The sequence below is a fragment of the Lemur catta genome, chromosome 2 (genome assembly GCF_020740605.2).
Source record: "Lemur catta isolate mLemCat1 chromosome 2, mLemCat1.pri, whole genome shotgun sequence".
Classification (NCBI taxonomy): domain Eukaryota; kingdom Metazoa; phylum Chordata; class Mammalia; order Primates; family Lemuridae; genus Lemur; species Lemur catta.
Genome location: NC_059129.1, coordinates 127413582 through 127433751, shown reverse-complemented (window position 1 = coordinate 127433751; position 20170 = coordinate 127413582). Strand labels below are relative to the sequence as shown.

Below are 20170 nucleotides of genomic sequence, written 5' to 3'. Positions count from 1 at the left end.
GGAGAGTATACACTTAAAAAAATAGATCTGCCTATCTGAAATCTTCAAACTCATTCCTCTCCCACTTTTCTGTTTCCTGCCTTTGTCTGTGCTAGTGCTAGGATGAAACGAAAGTGGAAGCGTGAGGGACGGAATGAGTTAAAACTGCTAAATGCTTTGAAGTAACCAGTTTATGGTTTTTAAAACTAAATCTTTTTAATATTTTTGAGACAAGTATGTTACAATAGTTTGTGTCATATGTTAGACATATAGTGCTTAAACGACAAGTAAATAAAGTCTCAGATTTTCTTAGACAACCATGAAGACTTGTTAAAGAGGGCTGTTGCTGCTGACTACCTGGCTTCCTTTATTTCTAAGAGCTGGTAGAATCATAGCTAGAGTGCATTCCTCCCTATTCCAATCAAGTGAGCAATATTTCAAATTACTGGCATTTTAAATCATTATTTCTGAAAAACCTAGATCTCAGTAATCACTATGAAGACTCCAGTTTTAGAAATGGAAAATGATGGAATAGAAAACAACACTGAAAATAAGAGGAAACACATTTAAAACAAGGCTGATCAAACTAGTTGGCCTGTGGATTGTGAAAATGGCATACAGTCTTACCAGCATTTTCCTTTCTTTGTTGGCTGTCTTTATACATTTAGACGATCTTAGTTTGTAGTTAAAAATCAGTTCACTAGTCTTATAAGGATAAGGTCACTACAGCACATTGGATATGAGAAATGTCAGTATTATGTGCTGAGCAATTTGTAAATTTTCATATACACGCTTTTTGCTGAAAGTAGAAATTTTGCATATTATAACTAACATATAAAAGTTAGTGAAATGCACCTACATAATTACACATTAACTGTGTACATACATATTTTCTAATTTAAATATGCAGAATTTACATGAAGGCCCAAGAATAAACCTCAAAACCTCAACCCAATCATATGACCACAGGGATTTCCCTGTCCAGTCTGGCCTCAGAATGTTTAATTTCTTCTTTCCATGCCATTGCAGACTCCTCCAGCTCTCTGGAATCCTTCATCCATTAACGAAGATGCTATTTCCTACCTTATTCCAGGGACAGCACAAGGTAGAGGAAGAGCTTAGGTAGCAGGTTGGGTAATGAGATGGGGGGAAAAAAAGAGCACCATCGTTTCGGGAAAATTTCCCCTTTAGCTTTATGCTGTATTCTTTAGTAACCCCAGGATCTAAACAAATCCCACCCCGTCACTCCCAACCTCTCTTGAACATTTCTCATTGGCCTCAGTTTTCACAGTCTTTGCCTTAGTTACTGTGATCAAATAACTAAGGAAGGCTAAGCCCGTTAGTGCCCTCGGTCGAGACTCACACCACCGTCATGTCCCGCTACCTGCGCCCCCCCAACACGTCTGTGTTTGTCAGGAACGTGGTGGACGACATCAGGTCTGAAGATTTACGGTGTGAATTTGGTCGTTATGGTCCTATAGTTGATGTGTACGTTCCGCTTGATTTCTACACTCGCCATCCAAGAGGATTTGCTTATGTTCAATTTGAGGATGTTCATGATGCTGAAGATGCTTTGCATAATTTGGACAGAAAATGGATTTGTGGACGTCAAATTGAAATAGAGTTTGCACAGGGGGATTGGAAGACACCAAATCAGATGAAAGCCAAGGAAGGAAGGAATGTGTACAGTTCTTCCCTTTATGATGATTATGATTGATACAGACGTTCTAGAAGCCGAAGTTATGAAAGAAGGAGATCAAGAAGTTGGTCTTTTGATTACAACTATAGGAGATCTTATAGTCCTAGAAACAGTAGACCGACTGGAAGACCACGGCGTAGCAGAAGCCATTCCGACAATGATAGATTCAAACACCGAAATCGATCTTTCTCAAGATCTAAATCCAATTCAAGATCACGATCCAAGTCCCAGCCCAAGAAAGAAATGAAGGCTAAATCACGTTCTAGGTCTGCATCTCACACCAAAACTAGAGGCACCTCTAAAACAGATTCCAAAACACATTATAAGTCTGGCTCAAGATATGAAAAGGAATCAAGGAAAAAAGAACCACCTAGATCCAAATCTCAGTCAAGATCACAGTCTAGGTCTAGGTCAAAATCTAGATCGAGGTCTTGGACTAGTCCTAAGTCCAGTGGCCACTGATAGTATAAACCATGATAATTTTTAGGCATGTATCATTCATTTACTCATAGTTTGGTTTACTTAAATTATCAGGAATACAATGTTGCAATGATGCTTAAAAAACATTTGTTAGTTTTCCCTCTACCAGGCAATGTTTATAATTAAAATATGCTGTTGAGAAGCCACTCTTAAGAGTCCAGTTTGTTTAATGTTACGGGCAGCTACCAATTTGTGGTGTCTCTGTATATTTTTGTAAAGATTCTCATTTTTTGTGCTTGAAGTATTTGGTGAAAAGATGTTGGCTGACCATAATTTGCAACATTGTCTTATTAAAAACAAACTTTCATATTTGTATTTGGTAGAACTATTAACCTAGAATGTAGCTTGATAATAAGACAGAATAATACAAAAGTGAAGTTGTAGCCACAGTACAACACTGACTGCTCAGACACATTTAGGTTCAGGGTGGACCTTTATGTCTTGGCAAGATATCTAGGCCCCTGATAATAGTTTATTTATGATGCAGTGTGGAATAGTTCTTTTGTTAACCCCACTGTCTTGGGGAATGATGCCAGCTGGATTACATAGTATTTTCAGGGAGGTGTGGAGTTTTTTACTGAAACATGGAGCCTTCACTGCTTTTTTTCTGGTTTCTATGAAGATTTGGAACACAGAAAACATCAGAAAAACTCACCTTAAAATTCGAGCAGGTCAATGATGGCAGAAATAATTTTAAGAGGAAAAGGATGTTTTTATGTAGTTATGCTAAAATTTAAGGAATATTGTTGACCATAATATTGCTTAGTTTTTTTACTGCTGTTAGAAGCAAGTAAATTGTTTCATAGTAGGTTTTGTGTGTGTGTATGTGTATGCATAGTGTAAAGGAACTGAATTTTGATGCTTAAAGCACTTGGTGTGTGCATTTGTATCAAAATTTGCCTGCCTCTTCATGAGGGAGGCTTGCTCTCAGTTTATTTAATATGAGGCAAGTTGAAAGACAACACTTTAACTCTAGGTGATTCTGTGGTGCCATGAAATTGAAAGTAGTTTTGCAAAAAGGATTAGTCAGTTTTATGCAAGAGTCACATCTCTGAGTTTTTGATTATCAATGTGTAGTACCCAACTAAAAATGAAGAAGTAGTGCCCTTATCCATTTATAATTTCTAGTATTTCTCTGAAAGATCGTTTTGGGGGCAAAAAATGTCCAGTCTCATTTCAGAATTAAAGGCTAGCATCTTTAAAAATCTCAGATTGCTTGCTTGCAGATAGAAGTAAGAAATATTATGGGGAAATGAATCCTTTTAGAGGATTACTTTTTCCAATTTTCATTTTAGCAATCTAGGCTTTGCCTGTAAAGAACAAAAAGATGGTTTTTAAATACTGTTTGTGGAATGTGTTTAAAGGATTGATTCTAGAACCTTTGTATATTTGATAGTATTTCTAGCTTTCATTTCTTTACTGCTTGCAGTTAATGTTCATGTTCTCCTATGCAATCATCTATATGCACGTTTCTTTAATTTTTTTAGATTTTCCTGGATGTATAGTTTAAACAACAAAAAGTCTATTTAAAACTGTAGCAGTAGTTTGCAGTTCTAGCAAAGAGGAAAGTTGTGGGGTTAAACTTTGTATTTTCTTTTCTTATAGAAGCTTCTAAAAAGGTATTTTTATATGTTCTTTTTAACAAATATTGTGTACAACCTTTAAAACATCAATGTTTGGATCAAAACAAGACCCAGCTTATTTTCTGCTTGCTGTAAATTAAGCAAACATGCTATAATAAAAACAAATTGAAGGAAATAAAAAAAAAAAAAAACCAAACAAATAACTAAGGAAGCTGTTTTTTGTTAAAGCTACCTAAAAGTAAACCTAGATTTTCCTTCTGAAATGCAGATGAATCATATACTTTATGTGTGTGGAGGTGTTATGTGCCCCTTAAGTGAAAAGAACTTATTACTCACTTAAGACTTCTAGAAATTTTGTTCTTTTTCCTATGTCTATTATTTCACCTATTATCTAGGTTCCCCACTGTTAGCACTTATAACTTCAAAGGACTGTGTGTTTGCCTCTGAGATACATGGGCCTTGGTAGATTCCCCAAGTAAGGACAACTAGGAGAGGATAAGGTGGGCATTTGGAAGCATTTGGCATACTGATCTGCTATATCTTTTCCTCTGATATCTTGACTTTCTATTCACTTCTATGACTGTGTTTCTTTATTCACTTCTTCCTCTTGCATTTTAAATACAGGTATTTACCAAGGGTATTTACTTGATCAACTTTTCTCTCTTTCAAAATAATCTGCCTACCTAAAGGGTTTGTCTAATCTTATAACTTAAACTGTCCTTTCCACTTTGCTGATTCCCTGCCTGCTTATTTCCAAGTGTCTTCTGGTGATTTCTTTTTCAGATGCCATATCCTTTTGGGATGTCATACCTGTACCCGAAATTTTAACATCTAAGTCTGAACATATTATTTTTTTCTCAAATCAAAAACAACTCACTGCGTGTGATTCCTCACCTCTCACTTAACGTCCACAGTAATCATCAACAATTTCCTTTGCCAAATGGTTTGTAGTTTCCCCTCACACCAGTATACTCTACAGATGCCTATCATGCAAAAAAGCACCCCGGGGGATAGTTCTTTATTCAAAAACACTAATCAAAGATTGCAAGCCTTCTGTCAACTGTCTGATCTGGCTTATGACTTACTTTTCTAATCTGAATTCTCATTACTCTCCTTCACTTCCCTGGTACTCTCCAAAACTCCACTGAACCACTCAAAGCTTTCTATAATGTCACATTTACATTATTTCTGTCTCCCCAAGTATCTAGGCTATTGCCTCACCTAGTAAAACAGAAGAAAACAAATCTGATTAGTAACCACAGGAGATGGGAGAGAAAGGGGGCCCAAACAGGTGGATCTATAAGGCCACCAGAATACAAAAAGGTAATACCCACTGAGAAGGTTCAGGTTTTCACACTCCGGACCTCAGTTCTCTCTTATACTACTCTGTAAAAGAGTATAAAATATTTGAGAGCAGTGGCTCTCAATGGGCACTGCCTCTAGCCTAGAGGGTGTTCTGAAAATATCTGAGGTGATTTTTGGTTATCTCAATTACTGGGGAATGCTACCGGCATTGTGTGGGCAAGGGCCAGGGATGTTCAAAAATAAAAGGGGCAGTCATACAAAATAAAAAAAAATTGTTCTTCATTGGTCGTAACTTTGAAATATCCTGCACAACTTTCATGCTGGTGAAAATCTTACTTATAATCATCAAGCCTAGGGCTTAACTTCAGTTTACATATAAACAAAAAGAACCATTTACAGTTTTACTATACAATTTTTTACAAAAATGCAAATACTTCATACACAGATTGTACTTCATTTTGTTTAGAACTTTACTAAGAACTACTCTTCGTTTGAAAAAAATCCTATTGTGGAAAACCGTTTTTCTCACAGTATTCAAATCACCCATATAACACCTGTGTCAGTCTCATTTGTAGCTCTTTTTCTCTCTTTCTAGATAAATATTTCCCCACTCAAAAAACAAATTTTCCATATGTATGGTAAAGCCTGCTACAGTGAAAACACTGAACTCAAAGCAGTTAAGTTTGTCATTTAGTTTCAATCTGCTCATATATAATTATGTGCTCTGCTTATCTTAAAGTCATTATAAGAATCAAGTTGATGAAATGGATGTGAAATATCTTATAAAATACCAAATCCCACATATATTTTACAAGGGAAATAAATCATCAACAATACCTCTGACTAGAATGAGATAGAAAAAAATAGTACTAAAAAGACTCTGCCTCCAGTATGTTTATCAAATTACAGTGTAGAAACTTAGCACACAGGATTTAGCAATATATATGAACACTTAATAAAATCAAACTCTAAACCTGTGCTGTCCAATACAGCAGCCACACGTGCTAAAGTGTAAAATTCAAACTGGATTTAAAGAATTTACTACAAAAATAAAATATGTAACAGAAAATAATTCCATGTTTCTTTTTACTTTTTTAAAAGTGGCTAATACAAAATTTAAAATTACATTTTTTGCTTGCATTACATTTCTGATGGACATTGTGCTCTAAATAAACAATGCAATATCAAAACTGATAAATAGCAACCTTACTTATCTTCAGAAAGTAAAGACAATAAAGAATGTACACTTACTTCATCAGTGAGTTCTCCAAATACTGTTATGACATCTATTAAAAGACTTGCAGTATAGAAGGACTTGATCATGTTTCTGTAAGAGAAAAGTGAGCTGGTCTAGTTTAAATGAAAAACATTGAAATGTAATATTAGTCATGTAGCTATAAGAAAAAAATTCCAATGTTTATAAAAGCACTCTGAAATCAATAAATCAATATTGAATAAAATAAATAAAATCAGATTTTAAGAACACAATGAAAACCTTTTTCCAATCTGTTACTGGGAGAAAGTAACAAGATTTACATTACAAATAAACATGCTACAGCAAGATTTTATTGTATGCTTTTGATTTTAGAAAATTATAGTATTATTTAAATTCATATCAAATCATAATGTATTTCTTTGCATTTAAATATTATAATGACAAATCATTTGAATTGGCTGGGTGGGTACTTTTAAAATCAACATCTTTGGGCCAGGCTGTGATTATGGCTAAAATCAACTCTTAGATTTTACTAAATGTTAAAGAATGGCTAATGAGGGTATATTTACTAAGAAAATAAATCTGCCCTGGGTACTTCTTCTTTGAGCCATTTTCCCTAAAAAGAAAGTCCTGCATTTATAACCCAAAATCATTGAGGCTCTACAATTAAAAGAAAAGAATCTAAATCATTAATTGGAAAGTCAGAAAGTGCTCTATAAAATACTACATAATTCTGGTTATACAGTAACCAAACTCATAAAATAATTTTTATTTTCTTCTTTCTTTACATACTTGTGAAATCGCCCAGCACGATCTTCATTGTCTGCATACAAAAACATTTTCAGAGCATAATTCTCCAAGTGGGCACACCCAACTATTTCTTGAGTAATGGCTTCATTATCACCCAACTGTTTCTTGAGCTAAAATAAAATCAGATCATGATTTTGGACTCTTAAAAGTGTCTGTTTAAACACAAATAATGCTAATAATCATTTTAAGTAAATTATCTTACATTCATTTTAATAAAAGATGTATCAATGAAATCTTGCAAAAAAGAAAGTTGGAATGTATTTAAAACAAAATCCAATGGTCAAAACTTTGAAGAAATACTTATGATAACCTAAAAGTACAATTTAGCTCTAATGATCAAAATAAACAAAAATAAAAAGATAATATACCCAGTGAATGAAGCATCAGACAAGTATTTGAAAATAATACTATATTATCCAATGCACAGTTATCCTAAAAATGAAATTAGAAAATTCTTTCCTATGCATAGCTAACTTAAAATTTTAATTTATTCCCATTTCAATTTCTTCTATCAAATATAAAAAAAATAAGATGAGAAGGTTAATTATGTCCTAAAATAGCATCTCTAAGAGCACGTTGTATAAAAAAAGATTCTAATTCTAAAGCAAACTCAGAATTGGATTATGGAAGCTTTTAAAATTTAGACAAATATATACCTCCAATCTTACAGTGTAGATTTTCATTCTGTATGTTCTTTCTTATACATACCATACTTTAAAGTATTTAAAAACAAAAAAGTTCCTACTTTTTACTTAGACTGTCATACTGGAATAAAATGACTTTCTAGAATATCAGATCTAATCATACCATTGCTTAAAAATTGCTTTTTTTCAAAGATGGTATAAAGTAAACAATTAAAAGAAGGCCTAAGGATTTTTCATAAAACCAATAAATGCTTCATAATAACAACAGAATAATTTAAGGTGCAGAAGAGCTTTAATTCTGGAATTTAAGGAAATTTTGGCTATGCTTATTCTGGACATAAACAGAAGGAAAAAAAAGCACCACATACAATGCCAGTTTACTGTATCTAAACTGCAAAATGATTTGTAAAGGGGGATTCAATTCTAGAAAAATTTTAGTGGGAGTAGGCCACTTCATCTTATCTCCAACAGAACATACCTGGCAGCAAAAATAAAATATACTTGAAGTTTAAAACTGTAATACAAACATTATTGCACAGACAGATGTGCTGTACCATGGAATAAACTTATTCTGCTATTTAATTTTGAACTCCTGATGAATCCCTTTATAAATGTGGCTTTACATTTTATTATAAGAAACTATCTGAATTTCATCTTATTCACGAGCTATTATCTTAACTATTATTGCTGTACTATGAAATTAATAAAGAGACAATATATTGTCTTTAAATGTCTGATGGAGTTGTATTGCCATGTGTGAGAAACATCTTCCCTCCCGCCCCAACTCCATCCCTCCAAAAGAGAGTACTCAAATTTATCTTGCATCCATAAAAGCAGCATTAGAAGTGGAAGGCCAGATAGGTTCTGGTGACAGCTGAATTCCCTCAATGGTGCCACGAGGCCCACCTTGGGTGGTTAACAGTAGCAGATGACACGGGCTCTGGGTCAGTACGCTAGTGAGCCACACCAGTGAGAGAGAACAGTACTGCCCATGGCTGCTTAAAACAATTAGGCAGGGAAGTTCTGTCTTGGGGTAGGTCTTGATCTGAATAATAACTTACTAACAGTAAATGAAAGCAATAAAAAGCTCTGGACTGACTGGTATAAATATTTTGATTTTGGTCTTTTAGCATATCTCACTTTTGTTTCTCTAAGTTAAATAATGCAATTGCTCCAATAAATAGGTTTCTAATTCTCCTGAGCAAGTCACATAACTAAATAAGCAAACAAAAAGTAAGCCACAGCTATTAAGGTAACATAACAGCCTTGGAAGAATTAATGAGTAGACCTTGACTTTGTTAAAAGAGAAACCAGCACCGGCTGGGCACAGGTGTCATAGTGACCTGTGAAGTTACATCAGGTTTAAGAGTGTGACTCATTACCTACCACATTACTGCTAGGAAGGAAGGATGCCTGTACCATAAGAATATCTTGCCCTAGGACCCAGAGAGGGAAGAGAGAGGATAAACGATTGGTATCATTTCCTCCATCTTTCCTTTCACTAAAAAAATGGTCCACTTCATTATAATAAGAAGTATTTAAGAATTTCCAAATAAATCACCTATGTGACTGCATGGGGAAAGGTTAGAAAGAATCACTTATGAAAGGATGACTCAAAAGCCATCTATAATAATGTGGAACAAGATATAATAATATATGCAAAGGTATCTGAACCTACTTTAATTTATACTTAACAACTCCTCTGGCAGTATGGCGTAAATAAAAAAAATGTGTCCAGTTTTTCCCCAAGTATAATGGCATTACTGATTGTTGCCCAGGAAAAGAGCTAAAATGGCAACACACACACACACACACACACACACACACACACACACACACACACACACACAAATGAATAAAATAGTATTTTAAACATAATCAGAAAACAAACTTTGAGTGTTTAACTTACAGCTTCTAATTGATCCATTAGCTTCGATAAAAATTTACGACATTCAGGAGTTTTACTGTCAATCTTCATTCCAGTCTGCATAGCATATAAACGACCTACAAAGAAAAATGAGATGATTTGAACATAAACATCCTTTTCTATGACTGAATGTTTAAAATATGTTTTGCCTAATAATTTAAAATTTAAGTAAATTTGGAAATAAAACTTGATTTACTATGGATTTTATTTATAAAGAACATAAAAATACCCAAAGAATGCAAGAGATCCATGATGATAACAAATTTTTAACAAGTAGGGCCCCTTTCCATTGGCATTATGTTTTTAAAAAAAGGACTAGGTAGATCCCAAGCTGTCAAAGGGACCTACAACTGAAATGCTAAGTCAGGGCACACAGAAAAACAACCATACATATAAGAGCACTTGACAAAGACCAGACAAGTGATACTGATAAAACATACAAAATGGGCTGAGATAGTGGGAAATGAGACTTGAACTAAGGTTTATAAGTGGAATTACAGTCATTTTATGCAAACTCCCTCTTAAATTATCTTCTCTTTAAAAAATTAATAAAAACAACTGAAACATGGTTAAAGAAAAAGAACTCTTTGACTAACAGCACAATCTTAATAGCTTTCCCAGTGATAAGAGCTGTGAACAGTTTTTGTGGTAATTGCTATTACCACTGATATGTACACATAACGTCTGTAATTTAACTCTTACATTCAACAGTATGTCCTAGAGATCTGTGTCAGTACTAGTGTTCCACTGGATGGATGCATCATTCTAACTAAAACACGTTAGGCAGCTCTCCAATGTTCATTATAAATAATGTTGCTCTACCATATCTCCTTGTGTATAATCCAAGAGTTCTGTGGGGTAGATATCAACAGGTGAAATTTCTGGGTCGTAGTATGTGTATCATTTTCCTTTTGAGAACTACCCTTAAATTAACCTCCATTTATCTATAGCAACATATGTAAGCACCCATTTCCCTAAACTCACAAAAAACTGGTATTATGAAACTTAAATTTCTGTCAATCTGAGGATTGAAAGTGATATGCCACTGTTTGATTTTCCATTTTCCAAACTACTAAACAGGTATTATATACTTACTGGATAGCTTTCCGTTCTCCTTTAGGAATTAGGAGTAGTTATAAAAACAAAAGAAAAAAGTCTTCTGCCAAATTGATTTGCTTTTTAACCAACTGACCTTCAGCAATTCTTTATACAGTATGAAGCAGGGACATAACTTCCCCCTCAAATGCAATCTTGTGAACACCATTTCTCCTCCTTGTTTTACTTTTCTCTTCAGCACGTAACCATTTTCTATTTATTAATCCTCTATCTCTACCCCAACTAGAATTCCAACTCCATGATGGGAATTTTAATCTATTTAGGTTTGCTTGATGTATCCTTGGCATCTAGGATAGTGCTTGGCCCTCAATAAACATTTTCTGAATAGATACATACATGAATGAAAGAACAGCTCATTCTGTCCCAGAGATTTAAATGTCACTTTTATCATTCATTATCATATGTTAAGTTTCCTTGGGATAATAGGGTCCAATCTGTATAATGCCTACCCTGCTTGTTAGTCTGTTGGTCTATGCCTGTTTTATTTACAAGAACTCTGTAACAGGGCTTGATATCAATTAGTTATTCTCAGAATTTCCAATTCAATTGTTTACTTGACCAAATCCTCTTTACAAATGTATTAATATATACATGATACAGTTACCTATCTATTATATCTGTGTTTTTAATTTTAATGGCTTTATCTGAAGGAACTAATTTTTAATGCTTAGAGCTACATCATGTTACAGAGTTTAAAGTTTAATTTATTAATGTATTGATTTCTATATATCAAATTTAAGGATTTGATCCATCTAGGTGTTAAGGAGATGAAAAAAATGGAGTTTACACCGCTATTCAGTGTAGAAGCATGGCACTATCACTGCACACCAGCTAGCACTGAAGATCACTTTGACACACAAACATATTAATTTAAGAAGCAAAAAAAAGTACCTTATTTAGTTTAAATGTTCATTGCTTTGACTACAAATGTAACCAAATTTTTCTGTCTTTTTTTCACTCTTTCTTTTAACCAGGCATATTTCATTAACAAGTTGTCCTGGTCCTTTACCTCTTTGACTATACTAGGTTTTTTTTTTTTTGGAGACAAGGTCTCGCGCTCTGTTGCCCAGGCTGGAGTGCAGTGGTGTGATCACAGCTCACTGCAGACTCCAACCCCTGGGCTCAAGCAATCCTAAGCCTCAGCCTCCTAAGTAGCTAGGACTACAGGTGTGCATCACTATGCCCAGCTAATTTTTAAATTTTTTTGTAGAGACAGTGTCTCACTATGTTGTCTAGGCTGGTCTCAAACTCGTGGCCTCAAGCAATCCTCCTGCTTCCCAAAGTGCTGGGATTAAAGTGTGAGCCACCAAGCCTGGCCGACTACATTAGGTTTTAATTAGCCCCCCTACTCCTTAAGACGGTTGAACACCCTCCCCTTTTCAAACCACTCGTATTTCTTTTGAGTTACCCAAGTTCTGTGCCTGTCTTAGGTCTTTTTTTTCTTAAAACTGACTAATTCCCCAACCACTTACTTCTTGTTGTCAAGTCTTTTCTTCCAACGTTTTGTTGCATTTCTTTTTTTATTAAATGTATCACTTGACCTCTTTAGATAATAAATACATTGGCTGCAAATATTATACCCAGTCTTTTAATTTTTGAATATGGTTTTAAAATATAGAGGCTTAACATGTTTCTGTACTCAAAACTGCCATTTGTGACTCTTCCCCCACCAATTCTAAGCTTGGAAAGATCTTTTATCTCTAGAAACTTGGCCTTGATATTCAGTTATATGATTTTTCTAGTTTTTCCTACATTTTATTTTTTCAAACTTAACCCTATAATCTAAGGTACATTTCCCCCCTAAGTTACTGGCACCTGCTTCAAAATCATTTAATAATTTCTTCTCTCTAATAATTTGTGGTTCCTTCTTTAATATATTTTTACTTTTTATATTTCCTGGCTATTTGACTTTGCTGAGATCTCAGATCAAATGCTATCGCCTTACATGATGATATCTATAAATGATAATATGCTTTTTCTTCTTCCAAATTTAATTTTATGATGTCTTACCGTATTGCCAAAATTTCCTGAAGAACGGTAAGTGCCCTTGCTTTTATTTTTAAGAGGAAGGCTTCAAGTAAGGAACAGTTCCATGCCAGGTGTTCAGATTATCCCTAAGAGAGCCAACACCCTCAGCTAGATAGAAGCTGAGGCCTTTGAGACCCATTTGATCCCAGGGATCAGCAAAACAATTGGTGTGAGTATGGAAAGAAAATATTAGAGTCTATTGATATTTTTATCTCATTCTTTAAAAATTTCTATTTTTATATATCTCATAATATAGTACTAGTATATTGATATGTAAATATAATTCATAAATAATTTACATAATATGCTGACGATTTGTGTTCAATGTCTTTTTTAGCTTACATGGATAGGTGATCAAAAGTTCCAGGATGGCTGCTGTGCTGCATCCTTACTCCTCTCAACTATGAACTACATTTTTTTGCCCCACCCCAGCTCATACCTCTCCCCTCACTCCTATGCCTTCTATCAAAATCCCCTGGAACCACTGCTTTAGTGTCAACATTCTCCCCTACATCTTCTCAGATTCCTTCTCCTTCTTCGTCTTAACTAAAACCTGATGTCACTTGAAGAAACAATTTATATTTGCAGTCCTCTCGAGGGGTGATTTTTAAAAACAAATTCTCTCACATTCCTCCTTGGGGTTGGAAAGCCCCTATATATTATCAAGGGGTTGTAATGTACATTTCCCAATGTTTTTCAAGCAAAATACAAAATACGGTCATGTAGCTAAGACTAATATCATGTAACCAGAAACTGTTGGGAGAGACTTCTGGAAAATCTCCTTAAAAAGAGGAATGACAACAGGGAAAAGAGCTTACTGACCTCCCTTTTCTCCTCTTTGCTATCTAGAATAAAAACACTAGATGACTGAAGCTCTAGTATCCATCTCGGACCACAGGGCAACCTTGGAAATGGTCAGCACATAACTTTTACAACAGTATTTGTTATAATTTGTTACTACTGTTAATCTCTTACTGTGCCCAATTTAGAAATTATACTTTATTGGTATGTATGTATAGGAAAAAAATAGTACACACGGGGCTTGGTTTTTGCTATGGTTTCAGGCATCCACTGGGGGTCCTGGAACGTATCCCCCATGGATAAGGGGGGGCTACTGTATTTTTTCTCTTCATATGGTAGGTGGCTGTCTAATCAATCTGTGATCATCATAGACTAAGCAAATCTTAATCTGATAAGAATCTTATTGCTCCAATCATTTGTTAGCTTATTTTTTTTTTCTCAAAAGAAACTGAAACCCAAGGAGACTAGGTAGCGCTTGCAGTTACAGAACAATATGAACGCTTATATAATTTTAAATTTTAATTACTTCAAGAAAATGATGCCCACCAAAGAAAACTGAATGGAAAATGTGGCAAATGTTAACAGTGGTGATTTTAAGTGGGAAACTGTGTGTTCACTTTATGCTTTCCTATACATTCTAATTTGTCTATAATGAACATGTGTCATTTAGATCAACATTTCCCAAGGGTGGCAACAATAATACTGCCACTTGAGGAAGCCAGAAAAATATGAAGGCTTATTATTTATTTACTTTGTATTTTGTATTTGTTAATGCAATGTCTGAGTGGACTATTACCATTTAGAACAATGATAATCTGAAAGGCACTGGACAGTCCTGACAACAAAGAATTGCTCCTCTAAGATGTCAACAGTGTTTCCAAAGAGAAACAATATTGAATTGTGGTTTAAAAACACCACCTAAAAACCTAAAAACAAAAACCATGAAAAGTCACAGAAAAATAAAAAACATAAAAACGACAATATAGCCCAATGTTGAATTTGAGTGAAAGCAAGAACTTATCAACCATTAGTTACTGAAACCTATTATATGTAATCCTGTGCTGCTGAAGAGTATGTAAGCTTTCGCATTTAATGATTAAACATAATTGCCATAAAAATAAACCTTATCAAAGATGCTTAAACATACAAAGGTGCCAAAGAAACAAATGAAAGTTAAGAATGCGTCATTTGACTCCACAGACCCTGTCCCTTCAACTTCATAGCTTTTTCCCTAAAGAGCTGCAAAACGAAACCATTTACTTTACTTATAAAAGAGTAACTGTTAAAATGATTACTTTTACAAAATAAAATGCATGTGTGCCTATATGTTCATCAAAACAAACAAGACGAATGGAATGCTACTGGATAAATCAGTGGTCCAACCTTATGTACATTTTTATTATTAACCTGTCATTGCTATAGTAAAGTATCCTGAGTCATCTTATAATTAAAAAATAAGTACTTAGACAACAGAGCTATGGATGCCAATTTATCATATTCAGAAACCAGCAAAGGAGAATTGTTTCTCCTTTTTGACTTTGTTAAGCTTGTCTGACTGACTTTTAAAAATCCTATTTCTGTGTGATTAACAACAAAATAATAATAGGAAACTGATTATTAATGCTAATATCCATGTGACTTACCACCTATCAACAAAGAATCCAATATTATTATTTACCTTTTATTTAAACTAAATTAAAATTTTCTGCTTGTATGTCCTGTAACATCTCAGAACTGAAATAACCGTATGTATTTACAACTTCCTGAACAACTGTACTGTATTTAATTTTCCTATGATCATATAAACAAATGAGGACTCTCAAGAACATTTATACACGTTCATTGAAAGTCTATTAATTTTACAATGTCACCCCCTAGAGGAAACTTAAAAAAAAAAACTTGAACTTTATCCATTCAGTTACTTAGAGCAAACTTAAAAAGGAAGGAAAGATCTTTCTGGATTTAGCTTTATCTATAGCACCAAACCTGGCAAAAATCAAAACATTTATCAAATAGTACCTGCTCTTAGTAGGGATTCAAATATTTTCTGGCTTCATTAAAGAAAAAAAGAGACATACAGAGCTCAACAGAAAGCCTGTCCCTCATTTGCACTCTTCATTTAGGAATCTCCCAGATTCTTCCATTGGCTTTTTGCCGGCTTTCATTGTCACCAATTTAACTAGTCCCTTTCCCTTCACTCATTCTGCTGCTCACTCAATAACTGGTTTACTAATTACTAGCTACTACCACAATTTTTCATTCAACCATTTCTCATCCGACATCTGTCATGCAGGTCCTGGTTTTATCACTAAGTAACAGAAGGACCAGGATAACTGTGAGGATCAAATCAGATATCCTATACTGAAGGAAAGCATTGTCACAAATGCCAATGGCTACATGAATGTTAGTTGTTTGGCGTCTTAGGTGACAACTATATGGCCATAGTTCCCTATGGGGACCACAACTACCTTAAAATTTATGTCAATTTAGCAAACATGTTTTGAGTACCTACTCTTTATTATGTAAATCTCTCTACTGGCCTAGCACAGGCACAGTAAATGAATAAAGAGCACCCAGCACTGAGCAAAGCCTTCCTAAGTTTAAGGTCCAGAAGAGAAAGGCAAACGAAATAGCAATTAAGGTAAAGCCATATATGGCACAGAAGACAAAAAGTACCTAAAAACTAGGGGGTTTAAGAGAAGACCTCCCCAAAAAAGTGGCATTCAAGCTAGTACCTTAAAGATAAACATGGAGTGGATGTGGTGGGGAAGAGGTGTCAGGTGGGGAGAATAGAATGTTAGAAGGCTTACAGAGGAAAGCATGAAAAGTTCCAGGAACAGAATGAAATTCAGTTTGACTATAACTACAAAACATGATTCAGATTCAAATTATGAGGGGCCACTGAAGACACAAATTTTTTCAGATATAAATATGGATCTGTGTGTAAATACTTTTTTTTCTTTTTATTTCAGGATATTACGGGGGGTACAAACATTTTGGTTTCATGTTATGACTTTGCCTCACCCAAGCCAGGATTAGAGCTCTTCCCCCATATAATGCTCACTGCATCCATTAGTTGTGAGTTCACCCACCCCCACGTCCCCAACCCCCAATGAATATTACTACCATGTGAGCACCTTAGTGTTGATCAGTTAGTGCCAATTTTATGGTGAGTACATGTGGTGCTTATTCTTCTACTCTTGTGATACCTCACTGTGGAGGATGGGCTCAAGCTCTATCCAGGATAATATAAGAGGTGCTAGATCACCATTGTTTTTTGTAATTGAGTAGTATTCCATTGTATACATATACCATATTTTATTAATCCAGTAATGGACTGAAGGGCACTTGGGTTGTTTCCACTTGGGTTGTGGTATAAAATGATATAGCCACTCTGGGAAACAGTTGTCAGCTTCTTTCTTACGAAGCTAAACATGCAATTACCCTATAATCCAGCAAATGCATTTTTGGGCATTTATTCTAGAGAAATGAAAACTTAGGTTCACACAAAAACTGTATATGAACATATTAGCTTTATTCATAATTGTTATAAACTGGAAACAACCCAAATGCCATTCAATGGTTAAATTGTTAAACTGATACACACCATGGAATAATACTGAGCGAAAGAAACACAGTTGGATGACTCTCCAGAGAATTACACTAAGGGAAAAAAAGCCAATCCTAGGAGCTTTTATAATGTATGATTTCGTTATATAACATTTTTTAAATGATAAAATTTTACAAATGGACAACAGATTATTGGCTGCCAGGAGATGAGGGAGAGGTGGTGGGGGCAGGTAGGTGTGGTTATAAAAGGGCAATGAGACGGATCCTTATGAACTATTCTCTATCTTGACTATGATGATGGATACAGGAAACTACACCTGACAAAACTGTTTAGAACTAAATATATATACACACAAACACAAATAGATGTCAAACTGGGAACCTCTGAATAAGACTGGTGGATTGTATTAATGTCAATATTCTGGTTGTGACACTGTATCACAGTTTTGGAATATATTACCATTAGGGGACACTGGGTAAAGAGAACACAGGATCTTTCTGTATTATTTCTTACAACTACATATGGATGTAGAATTATCTCAAAAGAAAAAGTTTACTTAAAAAAAAAAAAAAAAACCTAACGGGATTCTTTCCAGAAATGGAGAGATGTTTCAAAGATGAGAAAATTTACTATTCTACTACTACTTATTACATTAAAAAGTTCAAAGTAAACAATAAGCCTGTTAGCACTTCCACAGATAGCCAAAAAAGTATTAATAATTTGATACACATTATTTCAACATTCATTCCTGACTTAAAAAGAAAACAAAAGACCAATTCTTATTTAGAATACAGGAATATTAAAGTAATTTTTTAAAATGACAAAATTTTAAAAGAATTCCCATTAAGGCTAGAAAGAAATCATTTTTGGAAATCATAAGTACTAGAAAGGAGAAGGCACAGTGTGCATATCATGATAATATGATCTATGGCTTAATCTAAAACATTACAAACATAATAAGGTAGTAAGTGATAAAATACATAGTATTAGGATTCTTTCCATTACATTTCCTTCCTGATTAGTGACAGCATCTTAAAAACCTATAAACTGCTATATGGTTCATTTATTCAATCAACAGATAAAATCTACAGATATCTACCATGTCTTAGGTACTGTATTAGGAGTTAGAGATTTGATGATTATCAACAGAAGACATACTCCTTGCTCTCATGGAGTTTACATTCTAGTGGAATATGAATACTATTTAGAGAAAAGACATTCATTAAGAATTTATAAATCCCATTTATGTGCCAGGTGAAAGAAGACAAGATATCATTCCCTGTCCTCTAGAAGAATCAAGAAGACTGAAAGGTAAACAGATGTTTACAACACAATGTGATAAGATGAGGGGCTCAAAGGAATAATTTCTAGACCATCCTATAGAGGTCATGAAAAGCAACCTGTAAGAAGTTAAGTTTGTACAGAACCAGTAAATTAGTCAAATTAAGAGGAATGCAATGGGATTCCAGGCAGAGGATAGCACATATAAAATTCCTGAAGTACAAAAGAATATGGAGCTTTTATGAATCTAGAAGTAGTTTAGTAAAATAATCTTGAAATTTTTTCTCATAAAAAAATTCTTCCTTGTTGTAGGAATTCATTAAATCCTTATTTGTTCCAAGATTATAGAAATGTATCCCTTAATATATGTTTAAATTGACATCTATACCTTTTCACCAGAAGTTTAAATGAGTATAAAAAATGTGATTTCCACAGTACATCAAATATTGACACTACAAATTATATCAATCTTTTAAATTTAAATATCATAGCAACTTGATATCTATCAATCTATTTTAAAATACAAAAAGCTCTTTTTTAAGAGTCAGAAATGTTATATTGTTCTTTTCTCTGGTAACTCAAATTTCCATTTACTTTGCCTATAGAATTTCATTATAAAGGAATGTATTTGCACGCTCAAAAGTCCTTACTTGATTATTCTATCATACTATTTCTCTGCAACAAAAAGTACATAAAAATTGAAATTTAAATTTTTACAAAATTTCCTGTGAAGGTGGTTAAAATTTTCTTCTAGAATTGAGTCTGTACAATTATTGTAATGCATAATTGATCAAAACAACAAAAATATTACATATTTCAATAGTTGTTATGTATAAAAAGTAAAATTTTATTAGCAATGGATCTTATGAGTTAAATTAAATATCTGAATATGATTTGTTGTCATATGAGCCAGAGTATCAGAGTTCTAATCCTATTTTCATTTTTATGAATTTAACATGGGAAAAACTTCATTCACATAAAGAAACAAATGACAATGGAAGTTTTGTCACAGCAAAATTACTGAATTCCTTAAATTCCTTCTTGGTTATAGGCTAAATACCATATAATCACCTATCATCAAATAATATGTTTAATAATTTCTTATCAGACAATTCAATTAGGTTTGCTACAAAAATTGTTTAAAAATTAGGAAGGGATTTGTTACTCCATCATTACAATTTTTCATTTTCTCAATCTTTATGATGTACACAAAAAGGATATTACAAAGATTCATCATTTTCTTCCAATAAGACCCTTCTTATTTATGGCAGGACACAGAAGGGAAAACTGAAAAATAATTTTATCTTATCACCCATTTTAAATGTACTTCTGAAAAAAACAAAACAAAAAACTGCAAAGTTCAAGATTTTAGCTGCTTTAGTTTAAGGAGAATGTCTACCATACTGGATAAATGGCAAAGGCAGTTGTTAACTCCAAACCAAACAGTCAAATGAGGTTGACTTTTTCAGAAAAATATGACTTAATTTTCCCATGGGAAAGTCAACCCATATCCCCATCTCACTTCTGAATTCTAGTTCTAAAACAGCAATAAATTGCAGAGGCTTATAGGGGCTCCTTGTTTGGATGGAATAAGGGATTGCCACCTTTAGTTAATTTCTCTTTTGTATTTAACCCAGGAATGATATTCTTTAATAATAAACAGGGAATGAAGAGGTAAGGTCATCTAATTAAAATTTTTATCATTTTGGGAATTCAGAACACTGTAATAT

General features: G+C 33.9%; 2 protein-coding genes across 2 annotated transcripts in view; one reads left to right on the top strand and one right to left on the bottom strand.

Moving 5' to 3' along the window:
- The window catches only part of VTA1 (vesicle trafficking 1), a 50516-nt gene that overhangs the window by 26301 nt on the left and 4045 nt on the right, over window positions 1–20170 (bottom strand). Inside the window, exons 2-4 of the mRNA XM_045544470.1 lie at window positions 9626–9720; window positions 7055–7182; window positions 6298–6373 (exon numbers count right to left, since the gene is read on the bottom strand). Coding sequence (XP_045400426.1) covers window positions 6298–6373; window positions 7055–7182; window positions 9626–9720 — 299 coding nt within the window. The remainder of the gene's footprint in view (window positions 1–6297; window positions 6374–7054; window positions 7183–9625; window positions 9721–20170) is intronic.
- On the top strand, window positions 1315–2711 carry LOC123633325 (serine/arginine-rich splicing factor 10-like). Its single transcript, XM_045544471.1, is given in 1 exon segment — window positions 1315–2711. A coding segment is annotated over 1 exon segment (789 nt). The 5' UTR covers window positions 1315–1351; the 3' UTR covers window positions 2141–2711.